This window comes from Dromaius novaehollandiae, chromosome 1, assembly GCF_036370855.1.
Source record: "Dromaius novaehollandiae isolate bDroNov1 chromosome 1, bDroNov1.hap1, whole genome shotgun sequence".
NCBI lineage: Eukaryota > Metazoa > Chordata > Aves > Casuariiformes > Dromaiidae > Dromaius > Dromaius novaehollandiae.
The window spans coordinates 18,983,340-19,007,258 of record NC_088098.1 but is presented as its reverse complement, the minus strand read 5'-3'; the positions used below and the strand labels follow the sequence as shown (position 1 = coordinate 19,007,258).

At 39.3% G+C, this 23,919-nt stretch overlaps 1 protein-coding gene across 9 annotated transcripts in view; it reads left to right on the top strand.

Annotated features, from left to right (window-relative positions):
* Positions 1 to 23,919, top strand: part of PLXNB2 (plexin B2) — a 255,297-nt gene that overhangs the window by 171,100 nt on the left and 60,278 nt on the right. For all 9 annotated transcript variants that reach the window (XM_064506563.1, XM_064506571.1, XM_064506556.1 and 6 more), the window contains 9 exons: positions 5,669 to 6,779; positions 8,419 to 8,601; positions 9,535 to 9,657; positions 13,740 to 13,840; positions 16,033 to 16,159; positions 17,968 to 18,118; positions 20,377 to 20,491; positions 21,208 to 21,310; positions 21,781 to 21,882. In XM_064506563.1, the coding sequence (XP_064362633.1) occupies positions 5,669 to 6,779; positions 8,419 to 8,601; positions 9,535 to 9,657; positions 13,740 to 13,840; positions 16,033 to 16,159; positions 17,968 to 18,118; positions 20,377 to 20,491; positions 21,208 to 21,310; positions 21,781 to 21,882 (2,116 nt within the window). The remainder of the gene's footprint in view (positions 1 to 5,668; positions 6,780 to 8,418; positions 8,602 to 9,534; positions 9,658 to 13,739; positions 13,841 to 16,032; positions 16,160 to 17,967; positions 18,119 to 20,376; positions 20,492 to 21,207; positions 21,311 to 21,780; positions 21,883 to 23,919) is intronic.

Genomic DNA, 23,919 nt, shown 5'->3' with positions numbered 1-23,919 from the left:
CTTTTACGTTTGAGCAGTAAAGGGTATCACATCTTTTGAAGAAGTGGATATTGTTTTTTTGTTTTCCACAAAGTGACCTCCCGAAGAAACAATCTAACAGGAAACCATCATGACTAAAGGGATAGTTACCCCTCACAGCGGTTGCTATTCTGGTTGTTTCTACAACAAAGAAATTTTTGGATCTGTGCCATAGTCTACAAAAGTAGTTGTTCTTCTCCTTCCAGAGCCTTTCCAGGATGTTGCCTCACTCTTAGGAAATGTGTGTGAATCCTGTGGAGTTTCTTACTAGGTGATTCCTTCTCTGAACCAGTGAACTGCATCTTTGGTGGGTTTTAGGGAATAGTAACAAGAGTGGTTAGGGCAGGGGTGAGGGGAACTGCTCCCATTTACCTACAGTTCTCACAGAAATAAGCAACTTTGAAATCCCAACCAAATTTTTATTCACCTCCTATCTAACACAGGTTCTGCGATTTCTGTTTTGAATTATTTTAGCTTAAAAATGAAAACTGAATTATTTTTGACTTGTAGAAAACCTATCTGAAACCAAAATCCAAGTTGCCCAAAATGAGAGAAAAGAGCAATTTCTTTTCTTTTAATTCTCTTCTCTTTTCCAAAAATCTCTAAGCCATTTGGGTGGATCTTTTGTACTTTTACCTTTTTATGATGCATGATCTCAGGGGTTTTCCTCTTGATTAGGGGAAAGTTTGCAGTGGGAACTGCAGTTCTCTGCACTGCTTCCTCTAAAAGCATATCAGTTTACAAAACTGATCTGTTGGCAGAAGTGTTTGCCTCTAAACCCAGAATTTCAAGTAAGAAAACTTTGTCTAGACTAGATGAGGTAACAGAGTTTAATTCAATATAGTACAGTTTAGCAAAGAACAACTCTGCAGAAACACCCTAGAAGATAAACAGACGCAATTATTCCTGCATTAGGAAGTCTTTCTTGTTCAGCATTTTTGGGAATATCACTTGTTTTAGCCCTCAGTTATGTAGATTTCAGGAAAAATTTGCTTTGCTTTCACTTCAGCTGAAATTAATATAAGAAATCAAGTAACATAAAGCTGAAGTTATGTTTAAGACAGAAAAAAGAGAACTGAGAATGGCTGAAAAGTTGAAGGTTTGTGCATACAGGTAGAGCAGAGGACTGGGCGGTGGAGGAGGAGAGCTACAGACATATCCATATAAATGTCTCTAATGAATTTTTGAGTATATTTACAAGAGGAGTATGAAGTCAATTTCAAGCTCGCTTTGTGCTTGTGGATCTTTATTTTCTGCATATCTTTTGAAGAATTCACTGCTATTTAAAGTTATTGGTCTCGTTCAAGAAAAAAACATATATGTACTTAAATTTGAATTGATCTGCTTAGAAATAGGACAGAGTGCTGATAGCTGTGTCATTTCAGTGCAGTGTCACTTTATAATAGATTCCGCGGTATGGAAGTGTCCTCCTGGGTGCTCTGCACTTCCTGCACGTAACTTGTAGAGTTTCATATTCCTTGTAAGCAGCAAGAACTTGCTTGGTTTCACGCAACTTATTTTAAAGTACTTGGCTGCTAATATCACATTGTCCTTATCACCAAATAACACTGGCACTTGCTGAGTCTCGGAGTGAGTGGGGAGCGGCTATATGTCACCCACGCTTTTTTTTAATTAACATGCACATTTTTATAATAAAATTCTTCTGCTTTGGGAATATGTTTATTATTATTACTATCCTTCCAAGATATTCATAGAAATGACTTTCAGCCCTGTGTAAAGTAGAAGAGTCAGAATAGCTTTTGCAAGAAGAGGAGCGTGTATTTGGGGATGGGGGAAGGCATGGGGAAGGCAGAGATGGAAAAGGGAGAAATCCAAGGGTTTGCTCAAAAGGCAATGATTATGCAGTTCAGCTAATCTTGATGGGAGAGTGATAAAGATGATTTTAATAATATCAGGGGGCAGGGCAAGAAGCAGGATAGAGACAGGACTTTGAGAGTGAAAAGAATGACAAGGTGAAAATCAACTGCTCTACTGGGCTTCTTTTGTCCTGATTGTGCCAAGTGCTTAAAAGTAAATGCAGGCTGCGGTCAGTGGGCATACATCAGCTCTCACGACCAGGGCTTGACCTGAATAAACCTCACAGGCCCATGTGTAGTTACAAGATTAATCCACTGGAAATATATTTGCCGTGCTGAATGTCGTGGATTCCACTCTCCAGCCCCAGCCTGGGTTTCTTGCTCCTTTTCTTTGTTGTTCCTTTTCTTTTCTCTGAGTTGTTCATTTAAAACAGAAGCTTTTCACAGCAGGAAAGTGTTCCTTGATACATTTCCACAACACCTAACTCAATAGGGCATCTGTGCTAATAGCTGCCCTGTAGTTCCTACCACAAGCAGCTAGCCCTAGCAGGATTTTTCCAGTTGCTACTTACCTGAGTTAAGAGCAGATGAGAATGAGCTGTGGTTGTAGTGCCTCTCCTTTCATTTGGGTTTGCTTTTCCTTTTGTTAAGTCTGGTCTTTTAGAAGTGTGGGGGGGTTTAGTTTTGGATCTTTTCCATAGTGTATTTAATTTTTGTTTACTGTTTGCTTTGATGAAAGGGAAAAAATGAAATCGGTAGATTCCAAGAAGTAAGAACTGTTACCCTTTGTGGACGTCTGAAATAATCTGACCATGTTCAGCATGAGACCAGGGTGGCAAGGAGTGAATGCCAAAAAAAAGGGGGGGGGGGGCAGGGAAGAAAGTAAAGAAAAGCAGAATTAATGGAGAATGCATGTAGTTCTGAATAATTTAAATAAAACTTTTCTTTCTAGTGTCTTACAGGATTTGTCTGGCCAGTTTTGCAAGAAACATTCTACTCTAGTATTTTTTAATGGGATTTGAATGTCATGGCCCTAATGATCTTCCTAACAAAGATTAAACTCTCATTACTTTGTTGCTGGTATTCCTTTTGTAGCCCCAAATGAAACTGGAATTGTCGTCTCCCGGTAGCGTCCATACATGGTTAGTAAGAGGCAAATTTTAATTCTCAAGTAAACAAGGAAGCAAAATAGCTGGGAGGAAGTGTTACCCGTTTTATACAGAGAGATTAACTGCTTTGTTTGTAAGAATCTGTTTTAGAGCTTTGAAATGTATTCATCTTCCTTAAACCCTGGCTCTGGCATGAACCAGCAAGACTGTTCTTCCTGCCCATGAGACAAAGGCACGGGTATTGGGAGTTCAGCTTCTGTGTCATTAAGCTGGATGCCACAAACAAACAAAACACTGCCGAAAGGAGAGATTCAAATTAATGGATACTGTTAAACAATACATTTCTAATATCTGTCTTACAACTCAGTAATGCATCTTAAAGAGGCACATTTTATCCTTGAGGTTTGGGGTTTTTTTAATTCCACTGAAAGAAATGGACTTGGGGCTGAACTGAGTACAGAATTTAAGGTACAATAAATTACTTTCCCTCATCTAAGGCGTAGTTGATAAGCAGAGCTATTTATGGCTTTTTTGGTTGAGATCTGAGATAGAAATGATCTGTACATGTTTTTTACATTGTGGGAAAAACATGAACAAATGAATCTGAATTTTTCTGCATTTGATCCTTGTACAATAGATAGTAGAATGATGCAACTCTTAGGAAACAACATTGCAGTAGTATGTCAAGCGGTTTTTTCATCTCATTGCAAATAACTGTAAGAGACTATACTTGAAACTAGATGACATGCATTATGATATGCCATTTAGCCACTGAGATGTAAGCTAGGATCAAAGCTTGTTTGGAAAATTGAGGTCCCTGGGAGCAGTAAGAAAAGAATGATTTCTTACAAATAATATAAGAATTCTTCTGAGCTCCGTGGAGTGGGTGTAAGGTTGATATAGAGAAGCCTACCACTTCATTTTTTTCAAGGTATGTGCTGAAGTCAGTATATGTCAGAAATAGGATATAATTCTCAGACATTTCCTGGTCACTCGGTCGTATGAGGTCAACCTATCATTAGAAGTTAGGTTTATGCCCTCGGTAATGTGCTGTCTCTTCTTTGATCTCATTTTGCAGTTAACTACTCGGTTTGATTCATGGTAAGAGTTTTAGCAAAATAAGATTGAAGGTAGCTTTTTATTTTGTCTTCATTATTTTTTTGAGTTATGTTTAGTAGGTTTTGGTTTTTTAGAAGTTAGAGTAACTCTTCCTTTAGAAACGCCCCTCTCACTGTTGCATGCGCATGCCCTGCACAGCGGAGCCACACACAGTGAGTGCTGGAAGGAAGGGTTTGTCCTGCTGGATTGCTGGTGATGCTGCTGGGGGTTTCGGACCTGGCAGATGGTTTGTTCTCACAACAGCTCTTCCCTCCCTGCTCAAAACCTTTTGCAGCCTGGTTGTTGACATTTAAGTTTTGTTGTCCAGTATAAATGATGATCCAGGCAATTCCCTCTCACATCCCACCAGTTTATTGCTACTACCGAAATAGAAGCTTTGGCTGGCACAGGAGCATGTTTTTTTATCGTTACTGTTTTTCTTTTATTTTTTTCAGGTCCTTGTTTTGGCATTTTATGCTGTTTTCATCCTCCTACAAGACATTCTCCAGTTAAATTGCTTTGTTAAAGTTTCTTTTGCCTTTTCTGGGTTTTTATTTTTCCCCTTCTAATCACAGTTCCTGATACTTTCAAATTTGACTTGAGATTCCTTATAGCTTTACAGATGCCTTCCTCATCAGACTATGAGATCACATGACTAACCTTCATAATGAAAATACTGTGGATTATATTTATTTTTCAGTATTTCCTCCAAATGTGATTTATGCCTTACCCGTAACGCCTGTATGGCCAAGCACGCCTTCCTCTGTGTTCTGCTCTCATAACTTAACACTTGCAGGTCTGAAAGTGTTGTGTGCTTAGGAAACCGGTTCAGACTTGCCTCCTCGTTTAACTCCTGGAGTTAAAATTAGGCTCCTTCTTACAAGTTTCAGAAGGTGTTTGTTTAATTGCAAACAGCCAGGTGGTCTTCTTTGGAAGCAGAAAGTCTGAAAAAGCAGGTAACAGGATCTTAAGCCCACAAAACTCTAAGTGATGTTCTTTACCAGCAGGCAAAGGAAATGTCACATCCTAAGGGCTGTGCCGTCCTCCAGCTTCACACCAGCGAGGAGGACTAGTGTAACGCCTGCTTTAACAGCATCGACTGTCAGATCCAGACTTACTTGCAGTCAGTGGAAGGATTTTTTCCTTTTTCTGTAAAGTCCTGCAACTCTGAATGCCTCGAGGAATTTCGTGTAAATTCTGTCCCTCTAGCAAGGGGGAGCCAGCTGAGACACTGGGATCATCTGGCTTATTTTTCAAATCTCTGTAGTAAACAATTCACAAAACACGAAGCTCGCTGGAGAAGCGCTACCACTTCCTGCCGCTCTGCCCTGTCTCAGATTGTCTGTTGACCTCACTGCGCTCTGCAGCAGGACTGATCATCTAGTTGGTTATGTAATAATCAGCTAGGCGCGTGACCTTGTTTCATCCTTCCCAACATATTAAATTGCTAGACAATTAACACGATTCGAGACTTTCCGTAATCTTCATGATGTCTGGATAGGTACAAGGATGAATATATTGGTGTCTGAAAACACTTAAAAAAAAAAAAACCTTCATGCTGCTGAATTTAATGTAAACTTTAATTTTAAGCATATTTTATGTTTTTCTTTTCCTTTTCCCTTTTAGGTATTACACAGAAATGGCGTTATGGACCTGGACACTGAGCATTTTAAGCTGTTTTTGCTTCACCTTATCCAAAAATGAGGAACTGAAATATTTTAAGAGTGCCACAGAACTGAATCACCTAACAGTGGATAATGACACTGGGAGAATCTATCTGGGAGCAGTAAATGCTCTGTACCACCTTACAGAAAACATGGAGGAACTTGAATTTGTAGAAACTGGTCCAAAAAAGGATAACAAAAAGTGCACACCTCCCATAGATGAAAATCAGTGCAAAGAGGCAGTAATGACTGACAATTATAACAAACTACTGTTGCTGGACAAGGCAGATAAAACTATTGTGGTGTGTGGAAGCCTTTTTAAGGGAATCTGTGCCATCAGGAAGCTAGAGAACATTACAACAGTTGTGTATTATGTGGACAGTAGTGGAGAGAAGTCCTTTGTAGCAAGCAATGATGAGAATGTGTGGACTGTGGGACTGATCACTTCCTTGAATAATGACCGCGTGTTGTTTGTTGGGAAAGGGAATGGGCCAAATGATAACGGGATTATAATTAGCACTCGGCAGCTCTACGAAAGTGATGGGAAAGACATTTTTGAAATGTATACAGACTCGGCAGCTGTTAAGTCAGCATATCACTCATCAAGCACACAACAATTTGTGGCGGTTTTTGAGCATAAAAATTATGTTTATTTTATTTTTAACCAGCAAGAGAAACAGCCCGTCAATAACCGCACGCTTATCGCACGTTTGTGCAAAGACGATGCCCATTATTATTCCTACTTTGAAATGGACTTGGGATGCAAAGATGATGATGGTGCTTATGATCACTGTCATTCTGCTTATGTCACTACGCCAGGAGAGGAGCTGGCCGAAAGCATGGCTCAGCAACGACAAACTGCGGATACTCTGTCAGATGACAAAGTGCTCCTTGCACTCTTCAGCAAAGTCAACAAAGATAACGGTGCTCTCAAATCTGCCATGTGTGTGTTTTCCTTGAAGCACATCAATGAAAAGATGGAAAAAAATCGGAACGATTGCTACACTAATCAGAATACCAGCTCATTTTACAAACTCTTTGCAGTAGAAAACCCATGTGGATTAAAGGGACTGGTAATATCAGCCTCAATTTTAGAATCTGTGTTAGAATTAATGTAAAATGTACTGCATCTTATTTTAGGCTTTGGGCTAAAGTATTGTGAGGTGACATTACTGAAAACTCAGTAGCTGGATTTTCTCTGGAAATGGAGTGTGATTGGGGGAGTTGCAGAGTAGGTCGAGTAAGAGGTGGCAAGATTGTCATAATTTGGAGCCTTTTGAATAAGAATGGTTGTCTTCCAAAAGATATGTCTTATTTGGTTTCATAAGTGTACTTCTTTTAAAAGGTTCCTTCTGGCATGGAAATTACTAAGTCAAATGCAGTGATTCGTTGTGCCCATGATCAGCCTCCAGATGATCATTATGTATATATAATTCTGGCCTCAGCCAATACCTTTTTGATGGTTTTAACAGTATTAAGAATCATCTAGGTGATATCTAGAGTTCAGTGTTGTTTCTGACTTGGATTTGAATTTTCAGATAACTGGAGATATGCATGTTTCTTACATTCCAGTGGTGTTTGTATTTTGTTCTGGCCCAAAATATGTCCATGGTCTAATGGCCATCAGCCTTTTCTTTTTATGGCTTGTGATTACCATGGCTACAAAGTTTTTGGAGGTCACTGTTTCATGTTTTAGTTTATTGTTCTGCCATTCATAACTGTGGCTTTAAGAGCCAGCCTTCTGCATCCCCATTGGCTTTTTGATGTTCTTGCCCACACCACTCAACCTATTCCCAAACCCTACTTGTGCACACCAATCGTAAACTAGGCTGAGGAATTGAATCAACTTAAAAATAACTCAGCCAGCTTTTAAAAAGATGGCTCAATTCCCCCAACCTAGATAAGCTGCACACTTGCATAAGCAGATGTTTCAGCATGACTTGAGAAGGTGGTGTGCTACAGCGCAGGGGTAGGAGTGAATAGCAGAAGAGAGGGGGCACGGGAATACCTTCTACTGCTATTGGCCCAGAATCCTTCATCTCATGAACCCACAATCCTCCACACATTAGGTGTCTAACACAGATAAGAAGCCAAAGGAGAGCTTTTGGCTTCCAAACGCCACAGTGTTTCTCACTGCAGTGCCTGTGTATCTGAGGTGAGCATCAAATACACAGATTCTGAATGTGACAAGTGGAGAGGCCCTGGCTCCCTGCAAAAAGGAGGTGAGGATGTCAGATCAGAAAGCAGTCTCATTACCAATTTCAGCAGGAAAGCCAAGCTGTAACTGAACTTCCCTCTGGTGTGACTCACTGCAGTTTAGGATTGAAGCATATTGAGGAGGGAATGCATTGAAGTTCATGACACAGTTGCCAGTGCATTGCTTTTCTATGGATAGAAGCCAATTAAGAAAGAAAACAAAATAAAAACCAGCCTTCAATGGTTACTTTGTAAGCTGTGCTTCTGTAATGAAGTAGAAACAACACATTTTCTCCCTCTATCTCTCCTGGAAGGTGAAGGTATTGGAGCAGTCTGCAATTAGCAAACTGCTTTCTGATTGCTGCCTCTTGGCTTGGGGAAATAGCCAGACAATCCATTTCTCTGCTTGTATGTCTGAGGGATATTATATTGTGGTAATATGGTTGCACTGCACTCTTAGCTAGGAATTAGTGATCTGAATGTTTAATGTCATTCTGTATTGCTATTCCTTATTAGAATGCAAGCAAAAATTTCCCCTGTGGCTCTGAACACTTACCATACCTTTTGGGAAGTAAAAATGGTGTTATAGAGAAGCCAGTATTGCAAAAAGAAGGGATGAATCTCACGGCTGTTACTGTGACTGTGGAAAATGGGCATACGGTAGCATTTCTGGGAACTTCAGATGGTAAAATTCTTAAGGTAACATTTCTGACTTTAAAAACTAGAATGTATTTAAAATGTTGCAATTTAATAATATAATACTATATTAGAATATAATAATATAATTAATATAATAATATAATATAATAATAATAATCAAATAATAGCATACTTCTACTCTAAAAGTGTATGTGATTTGTAATATCACAGCTCAAGAATAGACTCTCTTGGTGTTTGATATTTTTAATTTCAAAGAGAAAACAGCTTCTCTCTTACATACTTCAGCTTCTCTGATACACAGGTTGAATTAGCATCTTCTGAATGACACTCTCCTCTAAAGTTTAGGTACCTACTGAGAGCCCTATATAAGTAGCCCTAGGTAATTTAACAGCTGCTTTACTCTTATCTCTACTCAAGACCATATTAGTTTAAGAACAGTTTTTCATTTTGTAATCAGTCTGCCCATTCAATGAATAGAATATGGATAAGAATATAACGCTAAAGGTGGAGCTCTGGTAAATTCTAACTGTTGGGTATGGGGCTTAAGTGTCCATGTGTGTCTGCGGTGTTAAAGTGCCAAGACTGAAACAACATATGTTCTTTTGCTTGAAGGCAAGTGATGGCCTTGCATCTCCATGTGGTTTGAGATCTGAAGTTGACACTTGGTCACTGTAAAAGAGAACAACAAATTTGAACACCATCAAGTGCAAAGGCTCAAAGTTGAGAATCTGAATTTTACAGTGCTAAAATACATCAGTATTTAAAAAAAAATACAAATTTGAACTATTGTGAGCAGTGAGAGATTTCGTGACTTGTATTCTGTGCTTGTTGTTTTTGATATCAAATGCTTCAAATTAAAATGTTTTCTCCAATGTACATTTGTGAACTAGAGTAAACACAGGGTTTTCATTAATGATCATTGAAAACAGTAAAATAGCAACATTAACCCCCTCTCTTTCTTCCGTGAAATAGGTGTTCCTGTCATCCACTGCAACTGAATACAGCTCTCTTACTATTGAACTAAACAAACCAATAAAAAAAGACCTGGTCCTTGACAGAACCCAAGAGAATCTGTATGTGATGACCACAGACAAGGTAGAGTATCCCTCTTCTGTTAAGGGGTCAAGTCAAGTTTAACTTTCTCTGCAGCTCTATCTGAGGTCTGTACACCTCACAGTTATTCTCGGAAGTTGTCCTGTTTGGTGTGGCTCCTCTCACTTATGGTTCGTATATACACCTTTGCAATGGGAAGGAACACAGCACTTTACCAGGAAATGAAAATGGTCCTAGTGGTAGCAGGTGGATGTAAAAAAAAGATGAAAGGCCTTCTTTTACCAACTTTTGCACCTCTCTACTTTAGGCTCACTCCATCAGGAATGAGCAATAGGACTGTAGATGCCTGTAAAGCTAAGCAAAGAGGGTTTATATGATCCTTTTAGTGCTGGCAGTTCTTCTGACTTCAAAGTAGGTCTCTCCAAAAATGAAGACCTTTCTCAGCTCCAAGCTGGTGGATTATCACTTGAGAAAAGGTTATTTCCTTTATGAATTTGGGAATGAGAAGTGAGTTCACCCCTAAAGCTCTCAAAGGGGATCCATGAGGAGGATCAGATTGTGTTTGGCACCAGAACACAGCTCTGGGTCAAGCTGCGGCACATCACAGGGTAGCCATAGGGCTTGGGCTTTGTCCGCAGCCTCACCGCACTGGTGCTGGGGGATGCTCTAGCTGGCGCCAGTCCTTTTAAGGAGCACTGGAACACTTCAGGATTTAGGATGTTGGTGGCTGGCGTAATAGCATTTACACATGTGTAGAGCATCCCAGAGTTTTCGTAAGTCTTGCTGTCAAAAGCTAAGAAGCAATGGAAAGAACTGCAACTTCTGGAAACCCCTGTGTTTGAGTTATGAGTTCCTGCTTAGAGCTGAATCAGTGCAGCAGGAAAGATCAGACTCTGCCACAACAGGAACCAACAGCCTTTTCTAGGTTTCCCTTCTCTGTGCTGCCAGATGAGGCAGAATGGAGATTTGTGAAGGAAGAAAGAAGAAAAAAACAAGCAGGAAATGAGAGGGATGCCAGATTTCTCCCTCACTTCTTGCTGTAACCTGCTTCTGACACTTCTCTTTGTGGTCACTGGAGCTAACAGCCTCAAACCCGTGGTTCACCGGCTGTCCCAGACAGGATGGGTGACAGACTGCTGCCGTCTGCCTATCTTCAGCACTGACAGTGACACTGAACGGGACATGGGAAATGCTCCAGTAGCACTAACTGAGGGAGAATGATGGTGGCTGTGAAAGGAGAGTATTTGGGAGAAAATGATGGGGAAAGTGTCTTCTGTTTCTGTTCTATAGAAGGATTCATAAATTTCTGCTGTGAGAACGTTATATTTTAGCTGAAGGTTTTCAGTCTAGAAGCCGCATTGGAAAACATGCCAGATTAGTAAATTAGTCATTTAATAATGCAACAGGTGTGTGAGAGAGGTTGTTTCATTTTGTGGGATAGCTGATATTTCTACTCTGGCTTCCATTCAGATTCGGAACAGCACTCCAAATCTCAAAATTCTCCACAAAAGACAGGACAGCCTGGCGCCCCATTTGACAAATTAGCAGGCTGTTTGAAAGCCCCAAAGTCCCTACCAGGCTATCCAGCGAGCTGCTGAGCAACATGAAGGATGGGAGCAACCCTCAAGGAAGACAAGTTTTCTGGTTATAGTCTGCCCAAAAAGGTAGCATTTAGGCAGGCCACAGCCTAATTTTTCAGAGAAAATTTGGAGAAATAATTCCATCTTTACAAAATGTTTGATTTTAGTGTCAATTTGCTACCAAAGAAAGTACTCAGTTTAATCTTTTCCAAGTAGTTCTCCTAGCCACTGCAATTTCTGAATAATATATGTAATAGTTTTCTTTTAGAAAATCTGTTCAGCTTAAGTATGAATAACTAAGCTTGGGAGCTCCATAATGGCATTACATTACTGTCATCGTCAGGAGTTAATTACAGTGAACGGTCCCACCCACTTTTACAATGAGATAGATGGAAGGAGAATGAGAGCATTAAGCGCTGGAAGCAATAAAGTGACATAAGCGAAGGGAGAAGAATAAATGTAGGAATGTGCGCTTCGGTTTTAAAAGGAGCCAGGAGTTGTGGAAATGGATATATCAGAACCCTGCCCTGGGAGTTAAAATGGTTTGGAGTTATTTGAAAAAGGCAAACAAGTAAAGGGCACGATAGCTGCCCTGACGTGCATGCTTAATGCTAAGCTAACTGGCAGATGCAGCCTGCCTCGGCAGGCAGAAATGAAATGCTGGGCTCTGTAAGCACTTGAGCAAAAGTGAAAGTAATGTTGTGATGGGTGATAGCTGGAAGCAGCCTATTAAAGAAAATCAGATCCAGAGAAAATAAGGGGAAAAATGAAACCGAGGTTGGAATCATAGAGAGAAATAAGCTCTCGCTTTTCCGTTTCACTTCTCCCCCCCCACCCCCACCCCTCCTTCTGCTGTGTCAGTAGCCGTGGGTGACTGGGAGCAAAGTGTTTTACAAGTCAGCCCCCCTTCCCCGTTCTGCTCCCAGAGCTCATGCAGAGATTAGGAGAAACCCCTTGCAGCTTCAAGGGGAAATTGGAAAAGACTGCACCACCTCTGCCCTGCTTATTCAACTTCATTATAAGGAAACAGAAAGGGTCAAATCCCAAATTCCTTGTGATAGCTCTCATATTGGGAACAAAGCAGAAGCCTGGGGCAGTCACTTAGCGTTGTTACTAGTTGGTTTGCTTGTTTTAGTTTTTACCAATCTCTCTGATTAGGAATGTCAATTAGAAAATCTCTGAAGTTAGATTCTTTGCATTTTGAAGCTGACTGTAAACTGAGCAGCTATTTTTTTAAATCCATTAAGATTACGTACAACTTGGAGAGACTCTAGGGCTTGTTTCTGCCTGCCAGAGTTATGAAACAAATACTTTGTCATAAAAAAGCTATTCATTGGTACTAAATTACTCATGAGAGGGGTACCAGTTAGTGAAACAGTATTCCAGTAACTCAGCTCTAGTTAGGTAAGAATCTATGGAAGGAAAAAGAAGTAGAAGAAGAGTGTTGAAAAGGAATACGTAAGTAATAATAAATACATGAAAACTATCAAATGCTGACTTCTTAACTGAGTCAGATTGAACTTTTGTAGTGTGGAAGAAGGCCATATTCAGACTTCGAAGTAACTTTGTAACTGCCAGTTGCTTTAAACGAGAGAAGAAGGTAGAAAAAGGAAGCTTCTGTCTTGTAGGTACTGCTGCTAAACTTTTTGCACTCTTTAAAACTGAAGCAGTGATGAATAGCGCCAGGAGGAAGTATCCCCCATTCCCTCTTGCACAGTTTCACCGGCGTAATTAAGAGGGATGACGGTCTGCTGGCTCCTTCTTCTGTATGCCACAGAGAAACAAAATTGTTTATTCTCACCACCACAGGAAAGCAAAACCAAAAGCTATATGTTTACTGAGGGTATGAGAACTGATGACACTGTTTTCCCTACTGCTTCCTGTCACAATTATTTTCATTTTCTTTCTTTTCTTTCTTAAATTTATTGCATGGCACGAGGGTTGTGAGTGGAGAAGTGCAGTACCCCTGAGCACCCTGGCACTGATGGGCTTTCAGATGTACTGAAATGCTTCTAGCCAAAAATGCCGTGTATGGATGCATTTCCAAACAATTTTATCATAGTGCTAACTATAGGGAGGAGAGGATATTCTGGTTAGGAAATGATCTAGCCAGTTAGCCATTTGAAAGCATCCATCTTGCAGTAGCTGTTTCTTGAATTAGAAGAGCTGTTTGTGCAGTTTCTGTTCTGCAGATTTCTAGAAGTAACTTAACATAATCTGGAGGAACTAAAAAATTATTTTTTAAGACATCATGATCCTGGATTAGGAAAACATCCTGTGTTACTTTGGAGAGAGATTAAAGAATATTTGCAATGAAGAAGAGCAGGAAATGTGTAAACTTGGATTTTGTTAAGTCAAGGTAGGGGGGAATAAGCAGACTTTGTTCATGTGGGTTTTGTTAAACTGAGCTCTGATCATAGTAATACAGGGTCAAGTTTTCTGCTGTCACTGTACACAGTTTTGTACAATCCCATTCATTAACTTTTCAGGCTCCTTGTGTGTTCCTCAGACATATTACAATTTTTCTTACTTTTGGTTCCCTAGGTATATCGACTTCCTGTGCAGGACTGTAACAAATACTCAGGCTGTGAAGAGTGTGCTCAAGCAAAGGACCCTTACTGTGGCTGGTGTGTAAGAGAGGGCAGGTGAGTTGCGTGGGTGTTTTTCATCTGTAGGCAGCGGCATTGTTTGAAATTTGATGCATACATTGAGTTACTGCTTTGCGTAGCAAATCCAGCTTTTTGTACTCAGCCTTCTGCTCCTGACAGAGATTTAATTTTTGCAGGCAAACATTGCTATTGGTCTTCTATGCACACAAATAAGTCCCTGTTGCCTTCTGCAGATTTGATTAGTTTGGGAAAATATATAAATTTCTGCTAGTACTGAAAATTAGTATACCACTTATAACTGCATGTTTTATGACTTTCTGAACCATACAGTCAAATATTCACCCAGAAATTAAAAGAGTACTCCCTATTTAAAATTCAGAAAATATAGCATATATTTTACATAGAGCAGGAAAGCATAGAAGAGAGTAGAAAAGAAAGGATTGTTAATGTCTGAAATAAAGTATGTAGATCAAATACTGTTTTTTTATAAATGTGATCTATTGAGGCATGTAGCTACACTGAACTCCCACCTAATTGTAGGCAAAGAGAAACTGGCATTTGGCTGACTTATCTGTAGAGGTTAACTGAATTAATATTCAAACATATGTAAACTAGGACAGTACTGAGCAATTCTGGAATGTCTCTTCTTTACGCTGGGCACTGATGGGTGTGGGGAGAGGGAAAAGCAGTCTTACAGCTCTCTTTTTGACTACTAAGTTAATTAACCCCTTGGCATGAGCAGTTGGGAATTCATGATTCTAAGTACTTGCAGCTGGAACAAAGGGGCTATTTAATTATAGTATGCAGATGAATTTCAGGCTTCTAGCTTCCTGTCTAAAAATGTGAACTCTCGCATTAAGTTACCTAACAGCCCGATGCGAAGCCTAATACTGAGCACCACAGAGTGAGTTATGCATTGCATATAGGTTTATGTAATATACGGTAACTCTTAAGCCTGGGCTTCAGTTAGCATGTGTATGAAACTGGGGATTTGGAATATACAGCTTGAACTCCTCCTGGGCTACTGGGAGTTGAAGGCTATGTCATATATCATAGAAAAGGCAATTTTCCCTAGTTTTCCCTTCAGGTTTCTGATATGACCACTGACCTCAATATCTTGAAGTATTAATGGTCTCTGAGAACAGGCAAACATGAATTTTTGCGTTTTCTGGGGCTTTTTTTCCAAAGGAAATAAAAATCCTTCATTTCTCATGTTTTCCTCAACCACACCAAATTCTATCTCACGATCACATGCAGAACTTTATTGTGTGTTTAGGGATTTGTTATATGGATGCAGGCTCTGTACATAAATAGTATCTTTAAGGGTAGGGTTGACAGAACTGTGCAGCAATTGTACTGTTTTAAAGCCCCTGACTTCTTAATAGTCTTTTGTAATAGCAGCCAGAAATACTAGCGAGTTTTCTCCTAAGCACTGCACAGAATGAAAAGAGTGTGCATGAGCCTGCTCCCCCCACTCGGCCGAGTCTTTGTAGCCACATGTGCAGTTTCTGTCCTCCAGCATCTCTTCCTTCTGTCCTTCCTGTAGGCAAGCTGGGAAAATCTCCCAGTATTTTTAGTGAGGCTGCACAGCCACTGTTGCCTTCCTGTAATGGTTAAGGAAGCCTAAAGGTGCCCTGGCAGAGAGAGATTTTTAGCAGTGGCCATAGTTAATGAAACCTTTCACTCCTACAGTGCCATTTCCCTAGCGCTGCAGTTTCACAGGAATATCCGCAAACCCGCGTACCCCGGCAGTACTTCTCTGTTGCTTTTTCTTCTCATGAGTCGGGTGTTTATTACTGCCAGCACACAGATGTTGGCCACATGACCTGCAGAAACAACAGACAGTGCCCACTCATTGAGGAGTCTATTATATACCAAAGTGAAGATTAATCAGCCTAATTTCAGATGATCTGGCAAAGGCTCTGTTCTTTTACTGATGCTGTGTTAAATACTATTGCTTGTCTGCTGGTTTGGATCGTCTAATCCTAGGTGATGTGCAAAGTATCATACATATATGTTTCCCCATTTACTTTTTGATATCTCAAAGCCACATTAATACTTATTCTGTCAGTGTTAAAAGCTCTCTAACAGCAGCACAAATGGTCAATATTAAAGCAGATTCCCTGTGTTCTTATCTTGTGATTTCAGTCTCTAATGATGAAAATGCTGCATAGTTCAGAGAAAGCAGAGTCCAACAGTAATACTGCTTTTTGTTCACATTTTATCAGGTGCACAAAGAGGGCAGACTGCGAAACAGCTGATAAGGAGAACCACTGGCTGTGGAGTCCAAGCGGCACGTGCATGACTATCATTAGTGCTGACCCTCGAAATATGAGTCGCAGAACCCCTACTAAGGTATGGCAAGAAGATGCTTTCCCTACAACTTCTTAAAGCCCATTGATCTGACTACCAGGAAAATGGATATCTACACTTCTATATGTTCAGTGGTTACTGGAAATAGATATGTTTTGGGTTCCTCAGTCTTTGATGTTTCTCACAATGCTTTTCCTCACCTGCTCTTTTTGCAGGTTGCAGTTCATGTTTTCTTCTGAGAAATGCTCTTTTCGACCTTCTCTGTAAACCAAAATGATGTTAGTATGGATGACAAACTGCTTACATGTATCTGAATATTGTGAAAGTGTTATGCAATATTATATTACCCATAAAAGGTAATTGATAGCGGAGATTTCATCATGCCCTTACATCCTCTCTCAGCTCACTTGAGCATAAACTGAAAGCAAGCAGCAAAGCCGTAAGCTATGCCTTTAAAATGAACAGCGGATTTCCCTACGCAGGGAAGTTTGGATACATGGAGAGGGTAAATACAGCGTGCAAAACTGCTCTGTGGCAACAGGGCTGAGCATTCAAAGAGTGATCAGGGTGTCATTGCTTGCGCTGATTCCAAATGGAGCATGCCAGTGCAGACTAAGGACTTCCTGAGGATGCTCGGCAAGTAAAATCAGATTAATTTTGAGTAAAGTTATTAAATAAATTTTAATCCTTCTTAATCAGAAGTAAGGAGACTTTAATTCAAATTAGTTTAATTCCACTTCTAAGTGATGTAAACAGCATTATGTTAAGACCATTTCTATGTTGAAGAAAAGCATTAGTGGAATGTAATGGGTCCACTTCAAATCCACACCTTTTTCTTACTTCAGATCAGCTTTCTTGAGCATCTCTGTGCAGACAAGTCTCTGGTGTCTCATATCGGGATCTTAGGCCAAAGCAGAAAACAGAAAAACATAACTCAACTTCAAATGAGCATTTACATGCTACCTGTAATATCACTAATTTCAGGAGAACCTCATGATGCCTTTATTCACCCAATGTTTTGCAGCTCACAACATTATGCACCAGTTTCAGTGGGAAAGGGGCGAAGGTAATTTCCACTGTTAACAGCAAAACCATGTATGGTAATATAATACAATACAAAATGGAAAATTTTAAACTGTGTAATTAACATGCCTGAAGAATTAAATCAAGGACAGCATCCAAGATTTTATTTAAATTTTTTTTCCTGTTTCCTTTCTAAGTTTTGCCTCACTATTTTGCTTTTAGTTTCTCACATGCACAATGAACCTCCTCAAGGAAAATATCAGTAAAGACCTCACCAGCACTTTTTCAGAAATTCTTTTCTGTGCCACTTCAGTAGTAATGGTAGATCCCAGTTTTCTTCTGCACGTACACACAGTCCTGAGGAAGCCACTTTTCTCTTCAGCCCTTTCAAACACCAGCTTTTCAAGGCCATCCTGCCTTGTTTTCATTTTCCACTAAGATTAATGTAATTTTAATTAAGGTCATCAGGATTTAAGTGCCTACCACTCTGCTTACTGTTGCTGAACTGCATGCTGAGGACAAGAGCAAAAGGCAAAAGACTGAGGATGTATCTGTATAGATGTTTTTATCCTGATCTGATGGTATGCATTGAGAGGACAAGAGGTTTTTGTATCAGTCCAATTCAACATACACCCAGCCTGGAAAAAATAATAGAATGTTAAGAAGAAAAGATTAGCAGATAGGAACAAATAAAAATTGAAAAGGAGAACCACCTTCTGTGGCACTATCCAAAATATCAGCTTTGGCCAGAAAAAGAGCAGCTGAAACTTCTCTGGGCTTTGGTTAGTTTCTTTAAGTACTTTACCCTTTTAAAATTTTGTTTCCAGGTGGAACTGACTGTAAGTCCGTTGCCAACGTTAATCGACAGTGACCAGCTTGTGTGTACATTTGGTGAAACTACCCATTATGCTCAATTAAAAGAAGGATTTGTTATCTGTGATCCTCCTGATCAGATTCCTCCAACACCCAAAGGTCAAGGTAAAGAAATATTTGTATCTTTCATATATAATAAAAGGAAAGAACATTGCCTGCTGCTTCTATTATACCTTTTTATATATGAGCTGCCTACAATTCCTCTTCCAGTTCTTTTTCTCCAAATAGTCTATTGTTGTTCTTTGATTTTGTCCAGTCAAACCTTAGTTCAAAAAAAAAAATGGTTTACTCAAGCTCCAACTTTTAAAATTTCTGTATTTACAAGCTTTATCTTTTCCAGTGTTTCTACCAGAAACCCGAACAGAAATTTGGCAGAGGCATGGACATGGGGCCAGAGAGGTGCTATTCTCTGTCCCAGATATACGGAAAAAACATTACTCAGATCTGGCTGTGAGGCTGGGAGAGCAGCATATGCACTTTAGCTGTAAAGTTTTTCATCTCAGTTGTTTAGTTTTTGTTCTGCTCAGCTGTAGTTCAGTGGCTTGTTTTCTGGGCCATGTCACAAGGCTTTTCTTTCTCATGGCGTTTCTCCTAACACTTTTCCTTCTTTTACTACGTTCCTGCAATAGTAAGTCCAGTGGAAAAATATGTGATCATATAATTAAAGACTGCATCGTGGTTCTGAGCCACTGATTATATGCTTTGAGGTTTGTCGCCAACCATAATTCTTGTGCTATTTCCTAGCTAGCGCTTGATTCGCACTTCGGGTTCATAGAGTTTGATGCATAGGCAGATGCAATAAAACCAGTAACACAACATTGATTATTATGTATCAAGTTAAAAAAGTGTCAGGTGCTCTTTCAGCTGTGAGAGATACCGCTGAAGATATGTGTGTACCAGAACTGCCAGGAAATATCAGAACAGTACTTTGAAGCACTCTAAGATAAATTTCAATTCTCTTAAGGCTGAAACAGGCCAAAATCCAGTTTTATTTGCTCAGAGAACAACAAAGTTAAAATCTCACTCTAAAGTTTTAAAATAGCTGGGGTGTGTGAAGGTATCAGATTATAGTAAGTGTTAAAACAGCATTGAGGGTGAATTCATGCTACCCAAATATTTTGTAAAGCGAGACATAAAGAGACCAGGTTGATAAACGTGACAGCAGGTCGTCTTTCAGCACGGTATGTGAGACCAGAAGCCTGTCAGGGATGGCATTCGAGTAACCCAGTCATCTAGAAATAATGCATGCCTCTGAGTTTGGCAGAGGGGACCCTTTGAAAGGACATTGAAAAAAATAATGTGAAGATGTTCAGAAGCTGGGCAGACCCTTCAGCAGAAGACAGACAGTTATTAAGGCAGGCAATGGTTCCTGACAGTGTGTGACCACAAAGCCAGAGACATCCACTTGCTGTTAAGAAACCCTATGGAGGTTTGGACAGGGCCAGCTTGCTGCAGCTGTGGTCATTTCTAAAGGGAATGGGATATTTCCTGAGAGAAAGGGTGCTTTCTTGCAGTACCATTTTTAGGAAATCCCCTGGCATGTCTACCAGTCTGAAATCTTCATCGGGACCCAGCACCGGCAAAGGCAACTTCCAGCCAAGCTGCTCACGCGCTTTCAAGAACCTGTTCAAGGAAAGCAGAGTTTGAAGTTGCCCAATAGCTTGTGAAATAGCTTGTCACAAGGGCTTAATGATTTCTTCAAAAGGTATTTCAGGCAGCTTCATTGGGAAAAACACCAGTTTCTAAAGATAAATTTTCCACCTTTAGCTCAGCAATGATCCAGATGAGATGTACAATTGTGGAGAAATCATGTACAGCAAAGTGAAGATTGCAAGTGTCTGTGGTAACTTAGCATTGCAGGCATTACTGAGCAGTAACCGCAAAGATCGCTTGTTTTAATTCATATGATGATGACAATTTTAATCCACAAATGAAACACGTAATTTTACATGAAGACATTCATATTTAAGAAAATGTTTTATTTAAAATGACTGTTTTCATGCCAGTTTTCATCTGTGTTCAATTATCTACTTACTCAGTTTTCCTTATTCTTTTAGACTCTAGCATGATGTTAGTACCATGAAGAAACCCTTCCATATTCTGTGATTTTGCTTTTTTCATTTATTGCATCTATGCTTTTCTTCCAAACACCATTTACAGAAAAATTTGTAAAGGTCAAAAAGACAAATACAGAGCTCATAGATCTAAAATATAATAGGTCATGAGATCCGAAGTGTCAACTGTATACTTAAATATTTGCTTATGTCCTGTACAAATAATAAAAGCATTATCATTAAATCTTTCTACTCAAGAGCTAAAGAATTCAACAACCACTTAGATGATTTTTTTTTGTTTTGTGATAGATCATGTTTCAGTTCCATTACGGCTAAACTTTGGAGAAGAAAAGATATTTTTTGCATCACATACTTATCCTTTCTATGACTGTGAAGAAGCAATGAATCTTTTTGAAAATCAGCCGTAAGTATTTCAGCTTCTTAAGTGTTTAGATGCTGTAACTGTGTTTCAGGTAGCTCGCAGCTGAGTCGTTGAATTGTTTTGTAGTTAAGCCTTTGGCACTCCCAGAATTTTCTAGTGTCCAAATTCTTTTTCTTATGTTTTAATGGAGTTAAACATGCTTGGTGGATACAAGTGAGCTGGTAACATAAAACACTTGGAATGTGAATATTCATGACACATATAATTACGGCCAATTCACTGGATTCCCGTGTTTGTAGCTGCTAATGTATCTACAGATGAGCTCTGTGGACATCCACTTACCTACCCATAAATATTAGATGTGGAGCTTTGGGTTATGGTGGATTCAGCTAGGCTGGTCAAAGCTGACTCTGCCACTGTTATCTTCTGTGGTCCTCCGTGAGATGTTGCTGCCCCAGGGCAGGCACAGCAAACTCAAACAACACATTTTTCAGCCTGGCATATAAAGGTTGATCGAGGTCATTTCCAAACATTGAGAGATGTGGTGGTCTTCTGAGCCTTGCTTATATGTAAGGGAGAAAAAAAGCTTTTGGGGGTTATTGAATTGGTCTCACTATAAAGTTCTCTGTTTAAAATAGTAAGGATGCTGTAGCAGATTGAGCTACTCTCCATGAATAAAGATGAAATTTAATTTAATTTTTTTGTCAATGGGGGAAAAAGCCTGACAGTTTGTCATGACTATCATGTTATATTTGTAGATGCTATTCCTGTGCAAGCAATAGATGGAATTGCCAGTGGGACTGGAAGAGACATATCTGTGAAGAGTCCTCTTCAAAACAGGATGTGATTAAACAAAATATGGTAATGTTTAAAAATAAAGTTATTAGGTTTTTATTAGAACACTTCAATATTTTCTTTGCTTTTTCTCTCAGATCAGGTGGTTGAATTGGGGATTTAAAAATGATTCTAAAGTTAACTCCAGAAGTGTAAGATTTTTTTTTAGTGACAGTGCGGAGGTGGGAATTTAAGGGTGTGATTGAGGAGGAGCAGTGAGACTGAATAGCTCCTGAAAGGATATTTTTGTTCATTTTACTATTTTGCTTCAATGGGAGGAACAAGATTTCAAGGCTGGGAAAGATAATCACCCACAGCTTTGACATATGCTGTAGTCATTTTTAGCATGTCTAATTTGAAAGGGTGTAATCAAATCTGTCACTGTATTTTAAGCATGAAGTTCTTTAGAACAATAATTTCATTGTCCGAAGGCCAATGAAGCTTGTTGTGGTAAGACTTTTTATTTTAAATAATGTATAAAATGTTTATTTCCCCAGGAAGAAGAATGCCCACAGTTTCTAAATCCTAGTCCTCCAATAATACCTATGGAGTATCGAACAATGGTGTATTTTGAGGGGAGACATCTAGCTTATTATCAGGTAAACAGATTAATTTGGAGCTGCCATTTGAATTCCACTTGAACTCCAGCCACACCTATTCTTTAAGGATTAGAATCAGTGTTCCTTGGTGATCTCACTCTTAATTATTTTTAAAGAAGGAAAAGAGCTGCACATTTAAGTTCGATATGACCTTGGTTACTGTGGTGTGGTCTCTAAATGAGAAGCCATCATAAGGACAGAGTTGGAGCTGGACAGAATATTGTAGCTATTAAACAATCCTCTAAAGAATGTCAGTTGGACCTACTGAAATACCCTGGCAATTATTTATTTCAACTAACGAAAAGAGAGGAAATTTAGGATGTCTGAATGTTTCATATCTTTTTCCGATTAAATGCCTGAATTTTTTGGTTCTAAAGTAACATCATTTAATGTGCCTACTTCAACTTGCACTTTTCAAATGAAAATTATGCACTTAGAAATTAAATGTTTTTAGCTTGGGTAAAATGACTTTTTGTTCAGTCTTTTTTTTCTTTGACCATCAAACCAGAAGATCTGGTATTTGCTGAGCTGTAGTAATGGTTTCTTTTGCTCAGTACTTGCTTACAGAAAGTCAACTACAAAGCTTTCAGGAAGCCAGAATTTAACTGTAAGCTTTTAATAGTTGTTTTATAATGTAGTTGATGTATAAATGTTATTGTTAGCTTGATAAAAGTGAAGCTTAAAAATCACTTCATTTGTTTAGATGATGGTTCAGGTACTCTTAGTTTCTGTTGTTTGTTTCTGCGGCGTCTTTGTGTAAATGTGAACTGATGATAGATACACTGGAGAATTCATTGATTGCTTAAACTCCCCACCATTTAGCAATAGAAAGAAGGCTCATGTTTTTTGAGAGTTTTTTTCCCTTTGCCAAATTGAAGTGCTGTATAGCTTACATAGTCCTTCTATCACCTCTGCTATGCTTCCAAGGGTGGAAAAGGGTAAGCAGGTCTGTAGTCTAAAGACAATATAAGAAGAAAAGTGTTCAGGGAAAGGTTAATAAGAAACTTGTAAACAGTGAAATAATGTACAAACATATGATCAAAAATAAGCATTTTTGCCTGAAGGTCTTAAAGTATATGTAAACAATGAGAGGTAATTGGGTGAATTTTATCTGTTATCTGAAGTGTCTGAGGCTGGTCACTGACGGGATGACCGTGAATTTTGGGATGAAAAACTAGTCTGATCTGACCCATGTTCTGCACAAGATCCTTAGCAAATGGAGCTGCGGCGTCTGAACCCAAAGGAAGAATTCAGGAGAGTTCATGCAGGATTCTTTTGTTTAGCATTGTAAAGAGCTGACAAACTGATTTTATGCACAAGAGGAAAATTGTTCTCTGCTCCCTTGATAGTAAGTGGAAGAGCCCATTCTCCCTCAAGAACAAATTCAGAGCAGATGCATAATATAGATGTGTTGAATTCACCTGCTAGAGGACCCTCTTTCTCCATGGAGGAGAAATAGCAGAAGGAACCCCAAAAAACTGGTCTCGTGTGTCTAGCTTATCATTCTGTGAATAAGTGCTTTAATCTCTCTGTAGTAGTACACAAAAGGAAAAGCAAATGTCTCTGCCTCTTTTTCCTGTGAGGTATCAATTACATTTAACAACGCCAGACACATACGGTGGATTTGAATGCTTTATCAGCAATAATAAACAGTTTGCCTACAGACTAGACCTTGTATGCATTAATTTAACTGGGACCCAGGAAGGCTTAATGGAATTCAAGTCTCTGTAAGAAGTAAAATAAGTGTATAGGCCCTAGGCTGGAAAGACACCATGGAGAAGTGAGTGTCAAATGATGTTCGGATAATTTTTCTTAGATAAGAGCCATGTGGGAACATCTCTGCCATGGGAACAGCCCCATATATCCTGATACAGAGGTTCATTTTTAAACCAAAATAACCATTTCATTGCCAGGACTTGAAGGGCACACACAGTTACTAACAGCTGTATGCACAGACTTCTAAGTTCATGTGAAAGTAGACATAAAAGGCATGAAACAGTGGTAATCCTACAGGCATTCCTGCCTGTGGGGTGATGC